Source organism: Myotis daubentonii, chromosome 2, assembly GCF_963259705.1.
Source record: "Myotis daubentonii chromosome 2, mMyoDau2.1, whole genome shotgun sequence".
NCBI lineage: Eukaryota > Metazoa > Chordata > Mammalia > Chiroptera > Vespertilionidae > Myotis > Myotis daubentonii.
The window spans coordinates 195426828-195451143 of NC_081841.1; the positions used below are offsets into that span (position 1 = coordinate 195426828).

Here is a 24316-nt window from a genome sequence, read left to right on the forward strand (position 1 = left end):
CCACAGTGCCTTAGAATAGGCTGTTGAACAGGTCTGCCTCCCCTTCTGTCTTGGGGATTGTGATCACCAATGGGCAAGGCCATGTCTTCATTTTTTTTTTTTTTTTGTATATCAAGCACTTAGCACAGTGCCCACAATAAGGTGCTCAATTAATATTTATTTAAAGAATGCACTTGACAAATTCGTGAAGAGATAACAGTACGTGCTCTTCCTTCTACTGACTGCTGTTAGTCACTCCTTTGTTCAGCTGTTGGAGAGTATGTGGGTACTGGGAAGCCCAGGTTTAACAGCTGAACAGAGGAAGGACAGAAACAACAGCTGGCCTTGGCCAGTGTGGCTCGGTTGGAGAATCATCCCGTACCCTGAAAGGTTGTGGGTTCAATTCCCAGTTGGGGCACATACCCAGGTTGCAGTTCGGTCCCTGGTTGGGGCACATATGAGAGGCAACAGGTCAATGTTTTTTTTCTCTCTCCCTCTCTCTGAAGAAAAATAAACAACCAACAACAGCTAGATGATTCAAACCTGTCATTGTACAGCAACCATTTCTATCGGGGTTTTCAAGGTCTACATCTTCAGATTACCCAAATGTGGTCCTGGGATATTTGTGTATCCTCACCTCTACCATGAAGGAAAATGGGTTGAATGTACTATGTTATATAACAGTAACAAGAAGGAACTTTTTTTTTATTGTAGCAGGGCTAGGTGTTTGAGAACGTCCTTGCACTAAGTTAATCCTTGTATTATGGTTGGTAATATTCAAAGATATTTCAAATACCAGTGAGGATAAGGAATCATGATTTTAATCAAAGAAGAGATCCCCTGTTTTTCTCTCTCCAAGTGATATATATATTTTATGTCACTTGGCTCCTGAATGTTTTCTCATCATTCTTACATCTTCAACTGTAGAGAACTACTGACTTTTTTCCTAGTCTGGACTGGAAAATATTAGAACCAGTGTTTGGATAAGGTGCCCGTTTTATTTTATAGATGTTCAAATTAATTTCGCACTGGATTTTATAGAAGGCAGTAATCTTACTTTCCTGCCCTGGATAAGGTGCCCGTTTTATTTTATAGATGTTCAAATTAATTCCGCACTGGATTTTATAGAAGGCAGTAATCTTACTTTCCTGCCCTGGATAAGGTGCCCGTTTTATTTTATAGATGTTCAAATTAATTCCGCACTGGATTTTATAGAAGGCAGTAATCTTACTTTCCTGCCCTGTGTTGCCTTTATTAAAGGAAATGAGTGAAATATAAATTCAAAAGTTTCTCTCATTTTACTGAATAACACAAAATGAAAAAAAACAAAAACACGAATGCTGCAGAAAGGTATAACTTTTTTTTCTGTAATATTATAGGTAACTTTATTGCTACCAGTATTTGGTGAAAATGACCAGTCTCAGGATGTTGTATCATTGCTTCAAGATATTAGTGATTATAACCGGAGATTCTCAGGGCAGCCCAGATCTGTAAGTAACATTATAGCAGGTACAAAGTTAGAGGGAACAAAGTGAAAGTATAATGATACTTCTCTTTTGTAAAGTGAGCTTTACCAACAAATATTCTTTGACTATGAAAAACCTCATTGTTCACGTGTGTTGGGTAAAGTTTTTGCTTTCATCAGTGTTGTCATTCATTGAGCTACAGCTTTCCCAAGAACTACAGTGTTGCTATGTTAAAAAAAAAAAAGGCATTGTCAAAGCCTTTTATGAAAGAGATACCTGCAAAAAAGCAATAGGGAAAATTGGAGGGAGATGTAAAATTATCAACTCCTCTGTGATTCTAAAACAGGGTTTGTTTTATGAGAAAATTACAGCTGGGAGCTGCTGGAGACAGTTTCACACTTGTGTTTTACTCCAGTTATTTACCCTCGCCCCTGTCTGAAATGCTCCTTTAAGTAACCCTCTGTGTTATCTTAGCCATTCACGAACATTCTACTTTTAAATAACACTAATTCTACAGTTGACCCCTCCCCTTAAAAAAGGCATTTGATAGATTAAAAATTGTCACGTTTTATTGTCTCATTCAAGTTTTCTCAAAATCTAACAGAAATCGAGAAGGGTATGCATGACTGAATATGTATTTCAAAAACCAGAATATACTAAGTACAAAGGTAATGCATATATGGAAAGCACAGACCTCTCCTCCGAGCTCTAGACTTTGTATATCCACTGCTTAGCTTATACCTCCACTTGGATGTTCCATGGGCCTCTCAAACTTAACATGTATAATATTGAACTGATTCCCTCCCTAACTCAGTTAACTCTTTCCTCAGTCTTACTGAGCTCCCCCTCCCCTCCATCCCCTCATCTGATCTGTAAATAAGTCATACCATTTCTTGTCTTTTGGGGGACTCCTGTCATTTTTACTTTATAAAAATGTCATGTCTCTGGCTAGTATATTAGTCAAAGTCATCATCATCTCTTGCTTAGGACAGTTACCGTGGCCTCTTCACTTTGATGTTTTCCTCTGCGTAGCAGCCCAAGTAAAGTTTTTAAAACATAAGTAAGGCCATGGTGCTTTTGTATTTTAAAATGTGCAGTTTTTTGGCCTGGCTGGTGTGACTCAGTGGTTGAGCATTGGCCCATCAATCAAAAGGTCACAGTTTGATTCCTGGCCAGGGCACATGCCCAGGTTTTGGACACTGCAGTAGGCAGTGTGTAGGAGACAGCCAATCAGTTTTTCTCTCTCATCGATGTTTCTCTCTACCCTTCTCCCTTCCTCTTTCTAAAATCAATGTATTTTTTAAAACCTTACCGTTTTTGTAATAATGTTCCAACTCCTTACTGTGGCTTCCAAGGCTCTGCATGACTTGGTTCCTCCTTCCCTCCCTAACCTCGGGTGTCCCCCTCCCCATCCCTCACCATACTTCAACGACACTGGCCGCCTTTCAGCTCTCAGAACAGCTCCAAGTCCTCCACATTAAAGCCTTCACATGTGCCATTTCCTGTTTGGAATGATTGTCCCTCTGCTCTTCTCATGGATGACTTCTCATCCTTCAGGTAGTGGTTAAGTAGGCTGAGGCTTTCCATGACAACTAAGGTATTCTCTATTATTGCCCTCTGTACATTCTCTTCATAGCATCCGTCACAAAGCGCACTCAAGACTTGTTCCTTGTCTTTCTCTCCGTAGACTAGAAGCATCATGAGAGCAACGACTGGGTTTATTTACTCAGTACTGTGTTCTCACTGTGAAATTCAGTGTCTGGGATACAACAGGCCCTTAATGTTTATTGAGAAAATTAATGAATTATCCTTAAATTAAGGATTGGTACTACTACTCCCGGCCAAGAATATAAGCTATTGCTCTGACCCGGTGGCTGAGTTAGTTGGAGCATCATCCTGTGTACCAAAAGGTTGTGGGTTTAATCCCTGGTCAGGGGCGTGTACGGGAGGCAGCTGATCGATGGTTGTCTCTCACATTAATGTTCCTCTGTCTCTCTCCCTCTCCCTTCTTCTGTAAAATCAATAAAAACATATCCTTGGTTGAGGATTAAACAAACAAACAAAAAAACATGAGCTATTAAAATGCTTTAGTGATAAACAACTAGTGCTCTTGTACTCCCTTGCTCATATTCCTTATTTTGTAATGTCATGTCTATTTAAAGGTATACAGTTTCATCTGTTGTGGATGATAATGGGTAAATATTAGATATTGAAGCAACAAGAAAAACAATCCAATCATTCTTGTCCTCCTTAGATATTTGGGAGCCTCTTCTGCTATTTTTTAAAAATACATTTTTATTGATTTCAGAGAGGAAGGAAGAGGGAGAGAGAGATAGAAACATCAGTGATGGGAGAGAATCATTGATCAGTTGCCTCCTGCACGCCCCACACTGGGGGTTGAGCCCACAATCTGGGCATGTGCCCTGACTGGGAATCTAACCTTGACCTTCTGGTTCATAGGTTGACACTCAACCACTGAGCCACACCGGCTGGCCCTCTTCTGCTATTTTCCATCCAGCACTTTAACATATCCTTCAGTGACACCTGTAGGATGATTCTTTGAGATCAATGTTTCAAATTCAAGAACTACCACTGGACTTTAAAAAATCTTTTTTTTTTTTAAATATATCTCATTGATTCCCTACAGAGAGAAGGGAGAGAGATAGAGAGTTAGAAACATCGATGAGAGAGAAACATCGATCAGCCGCCTCCCGCACATCCCCCACTGGGGAAGTGCCCGCAACCCAGGTACATGCCCTTGACCGGAATCGAACCTGGGACCTCTCAGTCCGCAGGCCGACGCTCTAGCCACTGAGCCAAACCGGTTTCGGCTAAAAAATCATTTTAAGGTATTTATATTTTTAAGTGTAAAACATACCATTGCTCAATTCTTATTTTTTTGTGTCAGGTATGTATTTAATGAGTAAGAAAGGTTGGTATGTGATGAAGTTACAATATAATAAAGACATTTAGCTCTTACTTTGATATTACCTCATTCAAAGTTGGAGTAAGATTGTGATTAATATACAAACATTTCTTAGTAACTCATTTCATATTTCTTGTCTAATTAGATTTTATATAAATGATGCCATATGAGCAGTGAAAAAATAGCTGTGATAACAGAAAAGTATTTGTTAGAATATTTAAAATAATTTACCATAAATCTTGTAAAAACTGAATAGGTGTTTTACTTTAAATATTGATTTCTTCCATAGAGAATAGAATAGAAAATTAACATAGGAAGTGATTCTAAAAAGACCATTTTTGTTCTTTTGTGACCAGTTTTCCAAAAGGATTTACAAGATTTTCTTTATCTGGTGTTTTTTTGAAACTTTTTTCTGCCTTGGCCAGTGTTCTAAGTGGTTAGAGTATCAGCCTGCATACCAAAAGGTCATGCATGGGTTCAATTCCCAGTCAGGGTCACGTACCTGGGTTACAGGTTCAATCCCTGGCCTCATTGAGGTGTGTTGCGGGAGGCAACCAATAGATGTGTGATGTTTCTCTCTCTCTCCCCCGCTCCCAACCTCCTTCCCACTATTTCTAAAAATCAATGGAAAAATATTCTGGGATAAGGATTAACATAGAATAAAATAAGACTGTTTTCTCATCATTTACTCAATTATTCCTATTTTTGTCTCTATCTCCCTCTCAATTTATTTGACACTTGTTAAACAAAATATATACAATAGAGTTGGACTTATGACATTTAGACAGATTGTTAAAAATAGCAGCTGAACTGTGGGCAGTGGAATGACCACAGGAAGTGATTTGCTTCCTCTGGTCAGTTTCTCTTGCATCTACCAACCCCTGGATAATAAGATAATGAAAGAAGTTGAAGAGTCATGGTAGGTCATTAATACATAGGACCTTATTGGTAGATCATATAGTCAACTAATAACTATACAAAACAACTGAGAAGTTTGGAGTCAGAGAATAAACTGACTTGCTAAAGGTCATACAAGTACAGGGTGGGGTAAAAGTAGGTTTACAATTATTTGTATGGAAAATACAATAATTAATAAATAAGAATTATATTTTGTGCACCCACAACTGTAAACCTACTTTTGCCCTACACTGTAGATATTGGGACTATCTTTTAAAAACTTTATTTAGAAGTAATTTACACGCCAGAAGTGAGCCTGTTTTAAAGTATATAATGCAATGACTTATAGTATATTTAGGGTAAATATAATCTAATTACCACTATGATATAATTTTAGAATATTTCATTCTCTGAAAAGCTTTAATATTCTCTTACAATTATCCTCAACCCTTCCCCTCTCCCAGTCCTTGGAAACCACTCATCTATCTTCTGCCTCTATAGATTTTCTATTCTGGGTGTCTCATCATTTTATTTGAATGAGATCATACAATATATGGCCATTTGTCTCTGGCTTATTTCACTTGGCATGTTTTCAAGGTGCATCCATACTGTAACGTATCTCAGTACTTCATTGTTTTTTTATGTATTTTTTTATTTTTCAATTACAGTTGACATACAATATTATATTAATTTCAGGTATACAACATAGTGATTATACATTTATGTAATTTACAAAGTAATCACCCCAGTCGGTCTAGTACCCATCTGCCACCATATACTTATTAGAATATTATTGACTATATTCTCTATGTTAGTACTCCATTGCTTTTTATGGCCGAATAAATGTCACATTTTGTTTATCCATTCGTGAGTTGATGGACACTGGAATTGTTGCCATTTTTTGTCTATTATGAATTATGCTTCCATTAGCTTGTCTACCAGTTTTTGTGTAGATGTGTTTTCATTTTTCTTGAGTATGTGCCTCGTTGTGCAGTTGCTGGATATTATAACTGTTTAACATCTCGAGGAACTGCCAAACTGTCTCCTAAGGGGCTCTGCATTCCCACCAACAGTGTATGAGGGTTCCAGTCTTTCCACATCTTAAACATTTATGTCATTTGTTAAATTTCAGCTGTGAAAATTTTGCTCATTTATGTAAAAACCTAGTGTCTGATGTGTGTTTCTGTACATATTTAGAAACTTAATCGTTTTCAGAAAGGTGGGGCTTGGTATTCCAAAAATCTTTGTAGCAATTAGTGATTCACTTAATCTCAAGCTAAGCAGAATAAACATCCTAAGAAGGGATCACTTTCATTGCTATTCTTAGACTGTCAAAGCCGTTAACTTTGTGTGTCTTTAATGGGTAATATATATTGTGTGGCAGTTTATGAAGGTCATTTATATACAGTATCTCTTTTAGTTCTTGAAAGTCCTCATGGTACATAAATACTGAATGAGTTGATGACCTATCTCTAGTAGGTTAAACAAGTTTCTCCAAGGTCATCCGGCTAATAAGTGATTGACTTTGAATTCAAACCCAGATCTGTCTCACTTTAAAGCTGAGACTTGACCTCAAGCCTCAGACTCTAATCCGATACAGTCCTTTCTTCGTTTAGTTTACTAATTCATATTAGAGATAACTGAAGTTTTACCTTATTATGTCCTATATTTTAAGTTTGTTGACATTTTAGTTGCTTTTCAATTATCTGCAAGGCCTATTTTATAGGAACCTAGCAATCAAATAACTATTTTTAAATAAAATGATAACTAGAAAATATAATGTTCAATCAGTATGTGAAACTCAATAGTTCATGTTAACTGAGTTTGTCTGCACTTTGTAGGAAAATTATATTATTTGTAAGCCTGACACATTAGATGCCAAATCATAATATTTGTTCTTCCTCCTACCAGATTATGGAAAGAATTATGGATCTACCCACTTTACTGAGACATGCATTCAGGGAAATGTTTTCAGTCGGGGGCCTTTTCTGGATGTTCCGTATCAGGATAATACTTTGTTTAATGGGAGCTTTTTTCTATCTTATATCACCTCTAGATTTTGTACCTGAAGCCTTGTTTGGAATTTTAGGCTTTTTAGATGATTTCTTTGTCATCTTTTTGTTGCTTATCTACATCTCTATTATGTATCGAGAAGTGATAACACAGAGACTGAACAGGTGAAAAAAGAGTTTACTAAAATATGAGCTAATGTGAGAAATCAAACAAAAGGACTGACCCATGGCAGTGTAATGCATTTGAATAGTATCTTACAAACTTAAAACCACTGTATGACAAACATTTGATTATCATTTGGCAAGTAACTAGCAACGTATGACTGGAATTTTTACATGTTGCAGGTTCTAATATTAGGGTTAGCATTATAATAATTTACAACTGTATCTTGATTGTGTTGTCTATTAACTCTCTGGAAAAAAAACATGGAATTATATAAAAAGGGATGCTTTTTTTTTATATCTTCTTCTTTCCCCCCAAATTACTCAGATTAATTGGATGTATAGTAAGATATTGTTAAATGTATACTTTATCCAATTTTTCCTTCTCAGTGAGTACCTATATAATATATTGCAATGAGATGCATCTAAATATTTTTATTACAATAAAATATTGCACAATATTGGGCAAAAGTCAGTGTTTCTTTTAGTACTAAGTTTTACACATTTGGAGCAGTTCTGCTTTTCCATTCTAAGTCTTTGTTACCAGTTGAAAGTGAATGAAAACTTGAACTTTATAATCAGGTTTCACATTCTGGTTTCCAGAATACTAGAAGAATTAACAAGATATAAGACATTTATCTCTAGTCAGCACACTTAGTTCTCAGTTATGGCACTTACACAGGAGTTTGGTCCTTTTATAGGAACAGTGTATCAAAGGAACTTGTAAAGGGATTGTTTTTTCAGGAACCTGGGTGGTACTGTAAACGCATCATAGTTTGATGCATTTCTTAGGGAAGTGGTTCTTCATGGCTTGAGCTTTAAAGACCTTAGAAGGGTAGACCTTAAATCTGACAAATTACTGGGAGCTACAGTAACAGAATGGACAAATTTGGTTAGTTTTCTCTTGACAGAAAACTTGCAATACTGACTCTAGATGGCAGCAGATAGCCCAATTCATCAAGTCTTAGGAAGAATGAGCAAATGTCCAAGGTGGTTCAATAGGAAAGTTATCTTGGTTTATTTAATGGCTACAGCATAAGTATCAAACGTTCTCTTCTGCAGTTTTCCGTTTGAGGAGAACCAAAACCGCAAGTATTATGAAATCCTCGCTCCCTCAGCTGGCACTGCTCATGAGCAAACTGGACGGCAGAGTGGCGCTGCCGCCCAGAGGTGTTAGCTCTGTCCCCTGCAGTCACCGACAGTCATCCTGTCCATTCAGGTATTAGTGAGCCTCACCGTGTATAGACAGGCCAGAAAAATCTATCACCGTGTCCCAAATTAATCTAATTGCTATTAACTAATAAGATTCTGAGTAAAATATCAGTAATAGTGTTTTCTAATTTGGGCCTAGGACAAAACAATTGCTTGTCAGAGGGAAAAATAATAATGCTTAAATACAGCACATAATAATTTAAGCAATTTCTCATATACTTTTCTTTTCATCCTTGAGACAGCATGTGAATAAGGAGGGCATTGTCTTCCTTTTTTATAGGTGAAATCCCTATTACAGATGACAGGTTTTTTCGTCTGCAGCCATGCACAAATAAGTGACTGAACTGGCATTAGACTCCCTGGGACTCCTGCATGGGTTCAGATAAACGTGAAGGCTATTACCAAGGGGTGGAGCTGGAGCGAACCTGGGGTCATCGGGAGTCTCTTGGAACACACTGGAGTAGGATAGCTTAGGTGCTTCTAAGAGAAAAAGTGCAGAAAGATGACGTATCAAGACTTCATGAATCATCATTTTATACTTCCAAGTCAAACGTCTAATTGGGTGGCACACATCACAGAAAAACATTTCGGCTGCAGGTACCAACTTGAAAAACTAATGAGTAGGAATTTTTTACACCAGACTGGAAATGCATTTCCTACCAATTACAAATTTGATGTGGGCTATATAACAATATCTTTTTTTAAAGGATTTCATTTTCTGTGCATATTATAAGACTTTCCTGGTAGAGGTAACATACAAAAACACTATATGATCTGAAGTCTTATTAAATTGAAAGGGAAACGTGGACATCTCAGAATTCTGAACTGCTTATGATGTCATCTGTATTGATCACTGATAATAAATATAGGTGATATCTGAGAAAATATTTAAGCAAGTAGAGTCAATCAGTGTCTTAAACATAGTAACACTTCTATAATTCAGAGTGAGGTCATATAAATCAATGCAACAATTTGAATTTTTGTGAACAACAATATTGTAACTTGCACAAAAATAAGGCCCAACCCCAGGAGCAGGTAACCTGGGTAGGTCTGTGGAAACAAGACTGAGAAACAACTGTCTTCACTGCCCACTAGCACAGTGGTTTCAGCTCCCAGCTCCCAGCGTCTGAAAGCAACGGGGGAAGAAAGGACCGTGCTGGTCCCTGTGGTTGTGCAGACGCCTACCTCAGAGTTGTTACAGGGGACTGACCATTTGGTTCACACTTTGTGATTTCAGAATTTGTCAAACACGTATTCTTTTGAATAAATGCAATACATCTAAAATTTAAAAGCAGCTGGTATTTTCCTGTCTCTTTGATAGTTTGCTTTAACATTCAGAACTCCTGAAATAGCATTCAATATAATGTTCGCAATGACTTTTTCATTAATGGACATCCAATACCTCATCACATTTCTAATAAATTTTCCTTAGATGTTTTTAAATTTAAAAAGTAGGAGTGTTTTTGTTTTTGAGGAAAATTGCTTAATCTGGGTAAATCTATATTAATTCTGGACGAGAAGGGTGGAATTGAAATGAGAGATTAGGCTTGTATCCTGATTCCCCACTCTTGAGTGTGTATTTGATAACTGAAATGATCTTTTCTGAGTCTGTGCCCTTATGTCTGCATAACACTCATTCCATTCCCTTCTCCCTGAAACCCTACATGTACTCCCGGCTCTTCTGTTGTGCTAAATAGCAACCCATAAACCTGGGACTGGGTCAGAATAGGAAAGGGCACTGAAGGTTTGAAGGCCCTATGACTTGTCTCCCAGGACCAGGCTGGTAGGCTTTAAGGGCTGCTGGTAATCACAGAGATAAAGACAATCATGGAGCTTCTGTTGTTCCGTCAGAACCAGACCATTTTCATGGCGTCAGTATTTGTTTTAAGCATTGAGTCCTTGACTGCAAGCAAATTTGAGATGTTATCAGGCGCTGTCATCTTCATCCATCCATACCCTCTGATGGCCCCACATCCCAGAGCGGTACAGGAGAGGATTAAACACTGTCTGAAAACACGGAGCATGTCTGGGTATTCTCCTCCATTCTTCATCGGACTAGTGGTATTCAGCTACAGGCCTTTTGAGGGAAATGTAATATGGGATGTAGGAGAGGGCTAAGGGCTAAAGATGTTTTAAACTCACTGGTATCTAATAGATTTTAATTTAAAAAAAAACACAAAAATTTTAAAAACTATTTAAAGATATAATATTCAGATCAAGACATCCACCCCTCTAATTAGTCTTAGGGAAAACCTATAATTTGTATCTACATGACAATCTTGTTTCACTAATCCTAGAATATTAGAGATGTAAGGGTCCTTACAAATTGGCTAGTGTTTGTACTTTCTCTGTGAAAATCAAATGAAAGCTATGGGCAGCTCCCCAGAAAAATGCATATATACACATGTATGTATACTTTTTATTCCTTTTCAGGGGACTCAAGACCTGAACATTGTGGATTCTAAATTAAGAATTCTTCATTTAGTCCTATATATAGCCTTACTCCATAGATGAAGATAAGGAGGCCCAGAGAGAGAATGAATGCAAAGGTATTTTCTAAAATACAAGTGGTTTATAGGAAAAAAACACAGCTGGACAGAAATTAAAATCTAAACTGTTGATATCAGTGAGTTTAAAAACATCTTGAGCCCTCTCCTATGTCAAAACAAGTGGCTTATTTTCCTTCAGTTTATCAAACACGATAAAGTTTATCCTAGAATAACTGTAACAAAACTTCCTCTTTAAATGTCAATGTATAATTTCTTTTCCTTAAAAAGTATTTTAATAGTAAATGCATTAAACTTTGAAAAGCATCAAACTTCTAACTACCCCTCTTCAGTTTATCCCTATTTTATTATCTTTCCCTCAAATGGTCGTATAAGACATATATTCACTTCTTTAATATTTACTGAAGGGGCCAAATGAGCATATGTCATTCTCTTAAAAAAGGGCAGTTTTGCCCTGATCGGTTTGGCTCAGTGGATAGAGCCTCAGTCTGTGGACTGGAGGGTCCTGGGTTTGATTCCCGTCAAGGGCATGTACCTGGGTTGAGGGCACATTTGGGGGGTTTGGGGGGGGGGCAGGGAGGCGTGCAGGAGGCAGCTGGATCCATGTTTCTCTCTCATCGATGTTTCTAACTCTCTATCCCTCTTTCTCCCTTCCTCTCTGTAAAAAAATCAATATATATTTTAAAAAGGGCAGTTTTGCATATCCTATGTGGCCCTTGTTGGCTTACAGTGGTTCTCAAACTTCTGGCCCTTTAAATACAGTTCCTCATGTTGTGACCCAACCATAAAATTATTTTCATTGCTACTTCATAACTGTAATGTTGCTACTGTTATGAATTGTAATGTAAATATCTGATATGCAGGATGGTCTTAGGCGACCCCTGTGAAAGGGTCGTTGGACCGCCAGAGGGGTCGCAACCCACAGGTTGAGAACCGCTGGAAAAGCTGTTTTACTAAAGTAGAACATCAAACATTTTAGAAATCATAAAGATCACTGATTACCATAAAGTGAGCAGTTTGACCATCACTTCAGTCAACAGGCACATTACCACCGTCCCACCAGCCGCCCTTCACTGCCTCTCTGCAAAAGTAACCTCTTCTGACCTCCGTTTTGCCTACTTTTTTATTCCTTTACAAAAAATAGAATCACGTAGTATATTTTGTCTGACTTTTCTAAGAACCTTCCATAGTGATGGGCCCCAGCTTCTTTACTTCGGTTGCTATGTGGTATTCCATCGTATACCACCGTTTATACATTCAACTATTAGTGGGAACTGCGGTTTCTACAAACCATGATCAGTGGCCGCCCTTGTAAAGAAATCGGCGCCATAACCCAGCGACCTCAGCTTTACACCTGTCCTCCCTTAAACCAGCCGACCCCACAGACCATACGGCTCCCCGCGATAACCCGCCCCCGATCGATCAGCCCGAGAAAAGCGGGGCCGCGGAGCCGGACCTACAGTTCCGGTCGGCTCCCCTCCCCGCCTCTCGCGAGCACTTCCTTTCTCCCTCCCGGAAGGTCGCAGGCCCGCCCACTTCCGCAACGCTGAGCCACCGCCCCTCGCGCCGGGCCTCAACCAATGGCCTGCTTCCCAGGGAGCGTTACTTCTGACCTCAAAGCTAACCGGAGAGCGCAGGACGAACTCCTCGCGAGAGCAGGACGAACTCCTCGCGAGAGCTGAGGTTGAAGCTGCCTCCGCCATCTTGGAGATGGGAGACGGGGGATGGTTGTGGTCCTTCTGCTAAAGCAAACAACAAAACGGGCACATTAGGCGCCGCGGACGGAGGCGATCACCGCTGTGACTGTTGGCCAAAGCTACAGAAGAAGCGAGAGTGTCAAAGCCGAGAGCAGCGACATTGGTAGCCGCTTCACCTGCCTGCTGGGGCGGCAGAAGTGAGACGGCTGAGGACTGGAAGGATGGTGCAGTCCTGTTCCGCCTACGGCTGCAAGAACCGATATCATAAGGATAAGCCTGTTTCTTTTCACAAGTAAGTACCCGTTCGCCTCCGCTCGGGCTGGGGGCGCGCGGCCGATTAGGCTCGGGGGCGGGGCCAGGCGCGTGTCCGCGCGAGACCCAGCGAGAGGGGCGTCGGCAGGGGCGGGGCGCGGCCGTGCGCTCCTCGGGGTCGGCCCCGCGCAGGGCAGCGGGCGTGCCCGCCCGGTGTCGGTGCCCGCGCCCCCGCCGTTGCCGGCTGCGCGTTCTCGGCGCGTGTCGCCGCCCCTATCGGCGACCGTTCTTCGCGCCTGAAATCCGGCCCTTGCGCGAGGCTCACTCGCCGCCGGGAGTTGCAGTGTTCGGGCCCCGCTGGTCGTGAGGCCGAGAGGAAGTGCTGGCTTTCCCCACCGGGTCATGGAGAAGCCGGGTGGTAATGAATTACTCTTTAGAAGTAAATTTGAAATTTAAACAAGGGACCTGGAGCCCTAACCGGTTTGGCTCAGTGGATGGAGCGTCGGCCTGCGGACTGAAGGGTCCCGGGTTCGATTCCGGTCAAGGGCATGTACCTGGGTTGCGGGCACGTCCCCAGTGGGGGGTGTGCAGGAGGCAGCTGATCGATGTTTCTAACTCTCTCTCCCTTCCTCTCTCTCTAAAAAAAAGGGGGGGGGGGAACCTGTAAAACAAAGTCACTGTTTTGTGGGTGGGAGGCCAGCATCCTTAAGGATTGGTTTTTGGCCAGGATTTCAGGGAGGTTGGGGGGTTGCAGTGTCTAGGAGCCACCTCGAAGGGCCTCGAAGTGTCACTGCTGCAGGGGTCACATGGACCACAGTCCTGCGGACCGCGACCCGGTGAAGGTCGGCATGAGCTCCAGCAGGTGCCCGGGGAGCCCTGGGAGGAGAGCCTGCCCCACAGCGCTCAGGGCTGTTTTACCCAAAAGGTGCTGCAGTCAGGGTCCTGGAAGAATAACGCTCTCTTGAAAATAAAACCGCAAAGTGGAAATGACTTACTGATACTCAAATATCTGCAAAGTGTGACACGATGGCATTTTATTTCAGCCAGACTCAGTACAGTATTTTCAGATTTTATTACATTCACATTAGAACGTTTTGGCAAAAATTCCTGCCTGGGAAGGTTGATAGCTGAAAAATTAAAGCCGGTGGTAAGTTATGTGAATTTTTCATAGCTCAATGATTACACGAGCAACATGTTAAATATTCTTTCAGCGTTTTTATTTTTTTGGGGGGGGAGTGTCATTTATGTTGAACAGCAGATGTGGATGCATTTTTGTTTTTGATCTGGTATGAGAGGGACCATACACGTACATAGAGAGACCTTGAGTGCTGATGCTTCCCTCTTCTGAGAAAGGAATAGAACACTAACACTTTAGGATTCAGTTCAGGATGTCCTAATTATCACCCTTGATTTATTGGGATTTCCAAACGCGGATGAGTTGACCACCTCTCCGGTGTAGGCATCGGCCTGGAGACAGTGATTACATTTGTTCAGCTCTCTGCTTCCCCATTCTAATGAGAGGCAGAAGGAATCTAAAAATACGGAAACCCTTCCTGGGCTCTGGGAGCTGGTGAAGGATGGTGGTCATACTCAGAAACACCGAGTTTCTGCTGGCTGTTAACAGTTCATTGAATCCAAAGGAGTAACCTACCTCTCATCCTTTATCTAAAAAAGCAGGTTTTGGGGATTTTGGGGAAAGCTCTTGACCGAACCTCAGAAACAACCTGAGCACTTGTAATCCTTGGCGTTGACGTTTGCCGGTGATTGCGACCATGCTTGTACTTGCAGAAGCCGTTCTAGCAGGGGTCTTCCAGGAACCCTTCTTCCCCCCTTTTACATGGTGGCCCTGGGAGGGCCATGTCGGACAAAGGTTCATCAGATCTTCATGTCAGTAGAGTGAGGTGGTGGCATACCTTACGTGGAAGAGAAACTGGAAAAGTAAAATCACAATAAATTTAAACTCTTCCTACGTCCCTTTATCTGGGCCTAATTGACATTGAATAGGTTAAGAGGTAAATCAAAATAAATAACCTTTTGTTTCTTTATTATAGTGATTTAATATAATTTGATTAATTCATATTTGTCAGACTGTTTCTAAGAACTAGAATCTTCTTTTTCTCAGCCTGTAGATATAAACATGCAATTTTGCTTTACAGTGAACAGAAAATCACTGGTAAAATAATTAATACAAATTCATCCTATAGAATGTATTTTACTTGAAATTTTCAGTGTCTTCAATATAAAAAGTAAACAATAATAAGTGAGAGATTAGAGAGCTACACGATTTACCCTTGTGTATTTAGATGTGTTTGGAATACCTGTATCTGTTAGCGAAAGTTATTTACTATAATGGTGCGGGGGACAGATGTTACACGTTTGGGCCCTCCACACCGAACTTTTCTTCAGCTACCCTTCCCACTGCATGCATCCACCAACATGGCTAACTTTTTTTTTTAAGTAATATATTTTTGTTGATTTCAGAGAGGAAGGGAGAGGGGGGAGAGAGAGAAACATCAATGATGAGAGAGAATCATTGATTGTCTGGCTCCTGCATGCCCCCTACTGGGGACCAAGCCCACAACCCCAGGCATGTGCCCTTGACCCTTCAGTCCTCAGGCCGATGCTCTATCCACTGAGCCAAACCAGCTAGGCAGGGCTAACTTTTAATCCGTATATTTTTACATTCTGTAATTTCTTAATTGGTCTGTCTTATTACTAATATCTGATATTCTTAGAACTATTGTGTGATCAGTAAGATTTCTATAAGAAAAACTGCTTTAAAAAAAATACCATGTTGGGAGGGGTGACTTATATCCTACATTAGTGAGTGGTCACTTTACTGGATATTTAAAACAAGTACATTTTTAATGAACTAAGGTGAATAAAGGCACAACTAATAACAAACAAACAAAAGCAGAACTAGTGTTTTAATGAAATACTCCTCAGTGTGTTGACAATGTAAGATGTTTCTTTGCTAACAAAGTCAGAGAACTGAATTATATCATTTTCTTAGGTTTCCTCTTACTCGACCCAATCTTTGTAAAGAATGGGAGGCAGCTATCCGAAGAAAAAACTTTAAACCCACCAAGTATAGCAGTATTTGTTCGGAACACTTTACTCCAGATTGCTTTAAGAGGGAGTGCAACAACAAGTTACTGAAAGAGAATGCTGTACCCACAATATTTCTTTGTACTGAACCACGTGACAAGGTAATGTGTGTTTTAAAATACTGGCTTCTCCCCTCCCCCATTTTAAAAATTAATGTATTTATTGTGGAAAATTGAGAGTAGTCTTAAGAACATAAATGTTACCTGGAACCTATTCCTTATAAATAATCACTGTTAACAGTAATATACTTTTAAAAAATACAAAATATAGTTTATCAAAATTAAATATCTTCACACTAAGAAACTCAATCAAGCTTTGTAATTTATTTTAAGATTACTATGTACCTCTACTTTGTATATTGATCAGTTATTATTTTTTTTAATCAATGACAGTTCATTTTCAAAGTATTTTCCCCCTCGGTTTTAAATGCTCAGTAATTCATTAAATTGGATTAGTCATTCTCTTTCTTGCATCTCATTTCTACTTCAGGTAGAAAAATATAATTAAAACAAACTATTTCCTCATTTTGGAATTTTTTTTACCAGACTTCATTTTTAAAAAAGGTGTAATATTCTTAAATTCCACAGGTAGATTCTTTTAAACTGTTACTTCTAGTTATTAAATTCAAACATATTTTGCATTATTGTTTTAGAAGGAAGATCTGGAGCCACAGGAACAGCCTTCCCCACCTCCTTTAAAACCTCCCATTTCCCAGGTTGATGCTGCTATTGGATTATTAATGCCTCCTCTTCAGACCCCTGATAATCTCTCAGTTTTCTGTGATCACAACTATACTGTGGAGGATACAATGCACCAGAGAAAAAGGATTCAAGAGCTAGAACTGCAAGTCGAAAAACTCAGAAAGAAGCTCAAGACTGCACAGCAACGATGCAGAAGACAAGAACGACAGCTTGAAAAATTAAAGGAGGCCATACACTTCCAGAAAGAGAAAGACGTACCGGAGCGAGGTTTTGTGTTTCTCCCAGAAAATTACTTTGAAATAGTTGAAGTACCGGTATAGAAAGAGTGAAATTTGTATTGGTTTTTAATGGGGCAATACCACATACCCTCTTCTAGTCTATAAAGGAGTTTCATTTGAAAAAAATAGCACTTGATTACTTGTATAAAAACAATTCAGAATATTTTTTTAAATAAATTAGATATATACTATAAAATTGTTAATTCTTTTGTTTGTAATTTCGGGGTTTATACATTTTAACAAATATTTTGAAAGTTATAACTAACCTCAGAACTCCAATATAAGTTGGTTTTAAGACTGAGGGTTTTTGTTTTTTAATTTGAGCATTTATAGAAAAAATGTAAAAATGAAAGAGAATGAGAACAGTACAGTAAAGATGATTTAAGTTGAAAATTTAAAATTAGTTTATTGAGAGAACTTAGTTATATTTTAAATCAGAAGTATGGCTTAGATCATAGGACATAACTTCTCAGAATATAGTGGAACCTCGTTTCTCGAACTTAATTCTTTCCAGAAGGCTGTTTGAGAAGTGATTTGTTTGAAAACAGAATCAATTTTTCCCATTAGGATTAATGTAAATTGAATTAATCCATCCCAGACCCCCAAATGATTCCCTGTTTCAATCTTTCTTATATACAGTACGTACATGGCTGATGTACAGCTTAATTTATAAATAAACACTTCTTTTCTAAAATTTATGGAACCACGCCTATTAGCCTTAAAGGAATTTTTCATACATCACTGCCTCCAGAATGCTATCACCAGCTAACTTCTTTTCCTTTATCCAATCAGCAACAGTTTTCCTACCTATTCAATTGCCTGTGATTGCTGTTTTGTGAGCACTTTCACGCTCTTAGCTACATTAGCACTCTTAATGGCCTCTTTTTGTATTAAAATTGTGCTAATTGCCAGCAACAAAAGCATTCTCTCCTTTGCTTGTTGCCTTTGAGAAGCTTTTTGTTATGCTGATACCTCAGCATGAAAGAGTTATTGGTCGAAAACTGAAGTTTTGGTCGACAACTGAGACATTGTTTTCTGTGAATGACTTGGTCGAGAACCAAATTGTTCCGAGATGGGAGATGGTCGAGAAACGAGGTTTGACTGTATATACTGTAATCTTATTCACATATTCTTATTTGTAAAGTTAGAAGTTTCATTTATCTTAATCATTTGTCAAAGATAAATTGACAAGTCGATGCATTAAAAAAAGATAGGATATCTTAACATCAGAAAGTGAAGAATGGATTTTTTAAAAGTAGGCCCCTCTTTTGCCTAGCATTATAAAATTAAAAGTGTATCTCCAGTGAAAGACACACTCGTTAACAAATAGTAAGCCTTGTTATCAGTGAAGTAATAAAAATGGGTCTGATCCATGTCAGTAGAGTTTGATTTGTACTGTAATATGGTAATTTTTTAAAAATATGTTTTTATTGATTTCAGAGAGAGGAAGAGAGAGGGATAGAGAGATAGAAACATCGATGAGAGAGAATCAGTTGCCTTCCTCCTGCACGCTTCAAGCTCACAACCCTGGCATGTGCCCTGACGGGGAATCGAACCGTGACCTGGGTTCATGGGTCAATGCTCAACCACTGTACCACACTGGCCGGGCCATAATATGGTAGGTAATCTTGAACTTAACTAATTGATTTTGGTCAAGGCTTCACATAAAAAATGATTTCTTCACTTTTACCACAAATTAGAAATTATATCTCACTTAAATTATTTATATTCAAAAGCAACTTAATATGTAGTGTTTATTTTCCTGAATGTTGAGATTTAAACACTGAGGTTTCTGTTCAAACTGTGAATTGTATTCTGACTTTGTGATAAATTTTGCATATATTTGAAGTGAAATATGTTCTGAGTAAAGAAATACTGCCATAGCATGTACCTACTTAGATTTAAAGTAACAGTTTCAACTTTAATTGTTTTAAATTTCAAAGTACACTGAGGTAGTTGAAGAATAACAGACCTTTTAAGACAGTATTAAAAATGCTGTCCAAAGTGTTTTTGTAGACCTACTTTTCAGTGTAATTCACTGCAAGGCTGCCAATAGATAGTACTTTGATTCATGGAGATCTGATCTTTGATGAACCAGTATTTCAAAAACAGAACAGTTTGATTCGAAGATTACTTGAAGCTATTTAGTCTGATAATATTTAGAACTAATTCTAATGAATCACAACATTTTCCAGTTGTAAAGTCTCCATTTCATCTCTCTAGCAATTCTTGGAGGATATGTGGATAAATACTTTGTTTTTATATAAATTGTTGTCTACATAAAAGAAAATCTGTGTGTGTGTGTGTGTGTGTGTGTGTACACATGGGCATATGCGTGTGTACATGCAGGCATGTGTGTGTGTCCAGAATGAAGAATCCAACATTGAATTGTAAAAGTGATGATGATAATTACTAAACATCTTAGCATTATGACTTAACCTGGAACTATTTTCTTTTCATGACAGACATAAATCCATGCTTGGAGAGAACTGAGCAAGAAACATGTATACCAACTGTTTGCATATAAATAATATGTCATAGTTTAACATAGGGATTTTGAGGTACAGGTGCTTATTTCTGAATTTAAGATGTAACATTTGTTGAATGTTTTAAAAATTCATTTTGTCTATTATTTATAACATTGCCAAGAAAAGGATAACATTTAGGCTAAAATAGGTCCTGTTCAAACATAGTGAAACTCATTCTAAAACAGGGACAAGATTTCAATCTGAAACAAATTGGGAGAGGGCTTGTAAACTGCAGCATATTCTGAAAGGTAACATTTATTTTAGCATATAGCAACACACTAAAATATCCACCTGTGTGTGACATAATCTAGCTATAATTAATGGTGAGAAGAAATAATTGTTTCTTAATAGAACTGCTAGGAAAACAATAGAGTTTTAGAATTAGAAGGGACTTAGAAATCATTGAACACTAGCCCAACCTCTAAACCCTGGAAGAAATTTCCTTGTAAAATATTGCTGGCAGTCGTCATCTGTTCTTTCATTGCTGTTTACATTTAATCAGTTCTGCTTAGATTCTTTAAATTGGGTTTTGGGATTAGGATAGAATTAGTTGCCACTTTTTATACTTGTTTATAATACAAATATAAACTTCACTTTGAACTGCTGCATAGTTGAACTGTCAAATTCTAAATTACAGAAGTTTTGAATTTTTGTAAAATAATTCAAATGTTTACTAATTGTTATACCTGTTATGTGTGCTAAAAATATTTCTGCCATTGAAGTAAAAAACAGTGGTGTCTAAAATTACTAGCACAACTTTTCACTTGGAAATCCAAGAACATGAAATTATTTTCCTTTATAATTTGTGTAATCCCTTTCTTAGCAGTATAATGATAATGGTGAAGGCAAATAAAAGTTTCACTTGAATGTACGTTTTTTAGGTTAAATTAATGTGGACTTTTTTAGGTTAAAATTCTCTGATCACTTGAGTTATCAAAAAAATTGTACACACATGCACAATACCCAACACCTATGGCTTTTATAAAACCAGTAGTAAGTGACATAAAGTAATGTATTTAAAAGTCCTCATTATCTGTAAAAGAAAACTTAATTTGTGTTCCAGAATTTAAAAAGATAGCCAACCTTTAGTATTTAAAGGAGAAAAAGTGAACAGATGGGCTTGCTTGGTTATTACTCTCTAATATTGCGGAGTGCATTGGATGACAGTGAATGAAAAGCATTGCTCTTATCTGATGGTAACTTGTGTTTCTGGGCATTATGGCTTAGTACAGTTATGTATTAAAATATAGTCCTTGATGTGAAAGAAAAATAAAGAGCAAACACTGATTTGCAGACAAACCAAAATAGCAGTTATAATTAAGCTTTAAAAATGTGTTGAGAATTTTTATTCTTTTCTAAATTCATAGTATTTTGGGTTTTGAGATTATAAAAGTTTTATTTTAAATATCCTAAGGGATGTGAATAAACTTTCATTGTTTTAAACTATTTTTGGTGAGACAAACTACAATATTAATAAATAGACTTCTGGAATGGCTACATGAAGACCTGTGACCGGCTCCCCTCCATAACTGCCGTAACAGGTGAAAAACATTCTTTTTTTAAAATAACCATTTAAAGTTCATGTGGTCCTAAAGGCATACAACACATGGAACATTCAAGAAAACCCAAATCTCTGTAAGAACCTATTCTCTTCCTACACCTCCCCTCTCCCTCCCCAACCACACACATAGCTCAGAGCTACTCAGAGCTCTGAGTGGGTACAGCCAAGAAGACAATGCTCCCTCTTCCCTAACAAGGATATGGTATCTTTAAGGGAGGGGCAGGCTGCCAGTTCTCAGGCCCCTCTAGCTTTGTGTTGCAAAGGCTGAACTCCAAGTATATGCAGCCAAGAGATCAGGACTCCCTTTTCTCAACCAGTTCCCACTCATAGGATGGAGGCTCTACCCAGGTACAGCTGGTCAAGAATCCTGGGATGCTGAGCACCTCTTGCTGGCTTGCTTACAGGGTAAAGTTTCTGTGCCAGCAGTGCCAACGCAAGAGGATTAGTGGCTTCCGTAATTATTGCGCTCTACTCACAAAGTTGGCATAGCAATCCTAGAGAGGCCGGCCATGACTCGCACTCCCAGCTCCAGAAGAGTGACTCACGTTTCCCCAGGGGAGAGGCAGCCGAGACGAAGGAACTGATGTGGGAGAGTGGAAAGTTCAGGCAGGGTGCTCCCAAAAGCGATGGCATTTAGTGGTCAGCAATGTGGAGGCAACAAGCCAGATTAACTGACAACCAGGGAGAGAGGCAAGAAAAGCCCTCCTACGGCCATAACAAGCCTCAAAGACCAGCCTCAAACACCACCTCTCCAAAAGGGCCCGGCCAACCCTAAGTGGGTCAGACGGCAGAGCCCTTTGTGCCCCGGGCACCATCAACAGCAGCAGTCAACTGGCCATGGGAGCTAACATGAGTGTGATGCCTATTGAGGCAGGTGGGTTTAACAGATCCAGAAAATATTCGGAGAAAGGCCTATTAAAGCCTTCCCCAGGTGACTATGCACACCCAAGGCTGCACCCTCTAAAGAATGAAATGGAAAATTTCTCAAGCAAAAAACGAAGCCAGAAGACTGTGGGCTGATGTATTTAAAGGGTTAAATTAAACCAACAGCAACCTATACATCCAGAATGCAGTATCTTGCAGAACTGCCCTTCACACTTGAGAGAGACAGCTTACCGTTGTAATTAGCTAATTATTAATAATAGGAAGAAAGCAAAGGAAAGGCCAGGCATCATAAGCTTGGTCACCTAGGGGCAGCTTCACCAGGAAGCTGGAACTTTACCCTCCCCAGGGAACCACCAGTCTACTTGCAAATCACTGGGGAAGGGACCCAACAAAGGGGAGGGTGAGTGCATGTGCAATGACATCGGGTGACAGGGGAGGTGCTTGCCCATCAGTCCAATCGGGAAAATACAATTAGCCATAGGGGTGGAGCCAATGCAAGCCCACGAAATTCTGACGGCTCAACTGGTTAAGCTCCTAGTTATAACCCTGAGACAAAGAGTTCTTGCTCTGTTGTTTGCTTGTGCTTCTGTTTCTCGCTTGGTCCATGACATGCACTTGCCGTGAACCTCCATAGCCATCTGGCCTTAAGCAGCCACAGGGCCGATGGCCATGCCAGCCCCACACGCAGTGGACTGCAGCTGGGAACACAAGCTAAGCTGGCCAGATGCTGGACTGGACTGTGCTTTCATATGGAGTGAGGACTCTGGGCAGTGGCTTTAATCCTAGCTCTGCTGAAGACCAAGTGGGACTTTTTCCATGGTGGAAGGAGGGAGATGGGACCTGGGAGGAGCATTTCCTTAATGTTACACCATCAATAAAGCTTTCCAGGATACCTCACTCTCCCCTGGGGACCTCAGGGAATTCTTGTTTCCACAGCGCCCCAAGAATCCCACATCCACTAGTAACAGGTGGAGACTCGGAGGGGACCCCACCACTAACAAAATTATGACATTCCCAGATCAACAAAAATGAAGGGAATTCATTATCACCAGACCTGCCCTGCAAGAAATGATAGGATCCTGAAGGTTGCAATAAAAGGAAACACTAACTTGAAGCAGTATGGAGACAAATTAGAGCGTAATAACTTAAGGATGTCAAATTTAATCCCCATGGTAATGACAAAACAGTATAGAATATACACAAAAAGAAATAAAGGAATTAAAATATTTCACTATGGCCCTGGCTGGTTTTGCTTAGTGGGTAGAGCGTCGGCCTGCGCACTCAAGGGCCCTCGTTTGATTCCGGTCAAGGGCACATGCCTGGTTTGCGGGCTCATTCCTCAAAAGGGGACATGCAGGAGGCAGTCGATCAATGATTCTCTCCCTCTCCCTCTCTGAAATCAGTAAAAATATATTTTTTAAAAGTTTCACTCTAAAAAAAAAATCAATGAAACACAGAAGATGGCAATAGTGCAGAATTAGAGTGAAGCACATCAGTGCAGGAAATGGACCAAAATGCTGTAAAACATTGAAATCAAATAGCTAAATGAGAGAAATAAGTCCCTCCTTATCAGTAAATATATGTAAATGGAATAACTCCAATCAAAAGAGAGAGATTGGCTGAGTGGATGTTAAGAGCATGATCTAGCCCTGGCCAGGTGTCTCAATTAATTGAAGCATCATCCCATACACCAAAAGGCTGTAGGTTCGATTCCCAGTCAGGGCACATACCTAGGTTGGTTTGATCCCCAGTCAGGGCTCATAAGGAAGGCAACAGATCGATGTTTCTCACATTGATGTTTTTCTCTCCTTTCCACTCTAAACATATCCTCAGGTGAGGATTTAAAATAAAAGTGATCTAAATATGCAGTCTCACTTTAAAGACTCACTTTAGATCTAAAGACACAAATAGATTAAAAGTGAAAGGATGGAAAAAGTTATTTCATGCAAATAGTAACTGAAAGAGAACAGGTGTGGCTATACTAATATCAGACAAAATAGGCTTTCAATTTAAAAAGTTGACAAGAAGCCAAACATTTTATATTAATATAAAGGTTCATACAACTTAAGATATAACAGTTATAAACCATCTAATAATAGACCATCCAAATATATGAAGCAAAAATTGACAGAATTGAAGGGAGAA

The 24316-nt window shown here is 39.2% G+C and overlaps 2 protein-coding genes across 5 annotated transcripts in view; both read left to right on the forward strand.

Moving 5' to 3' along the window:
- Nucleotides 1–7903, forward strand: part of RNF170 (ring finger protein 170) — a 29690-nt gene extending 21787 nt beyond the window's left edge. For both annotated transcript variants that reach the window (XM_059685270.1, XM_059685269.1), the window contains exons 6-7: nucleotides 1359–1469; nucleotides 7180–7903. In XM_059685270.1, coding sequence (XP_059541253.1) covers nucleotides 1359–1469; nucleotides 7180–7449 — 381 coding nt within the window. In that variant the 3' untranslated portion in view covers nucleotides 7450–7903. The remainder of the gene's footprint in view (nucleotides 1–1358; nucleotides 1470–7179) is intronic.
- A 4960-nt stretch (nucleotides 7904–12863) lies between these two features.
- On the forward strand, nucleotides 12864–20596 carry THAP1 (THAP domain containing 1). Of its 3 annotated transcripts, XM_059685272.1 has the most exons (5): nucleotides 12865–13150; nucleotides 16124–16319; nucleotides 16871–17186; nucleotides 18638–18815; nucleotides 19663–20596. In XM_059685272.1, coding segments are annotated over exons 1-5 (762 nt in total). In that variant the 5' UTR covers nucleotides 12865–13079; the 3' UTR covers nucleotides 19664–20596. The 3 variants fall into 3 exon arrangements, with proteins under 3 accessions (XP_059541256.1, XP_059541254.1, XP_059541255.1); XM_059685273.1 differs by having other exon boundaries at nucleotides 12864–13150; nucleotides 16871–18815; XM_059685271.1 differs by having other exon boundaries at nucleotides 12864–13150; nucleotides 18638–20596.
- Nucleotides 20597–24316: the final 3720 nt, after the last annotated feature.

Coding starts and splice junctions, on each gene's coding strand:
- THAP1 (XM_059685271.1), top strand. CDS start 13,080: ATGGTGCAGTCCTGTTCCGCCTACGGCTGCAAGAACCGATATCATAAG. Junction 16,320..16,870: donor GTACTGAACCACGTGACAAG/GTAATGTGTGTT, acceptor TTATTGTTTTAG/AAGGAAGATCTGGAGCCACA. Junction 17,187..18,637: donor GAAAGACGTACCGGAGCGAG/GTTTTGTGTTTC, acceptor TATTGATTTCAG/AGAGAGGAAGAGAGAGGGAT.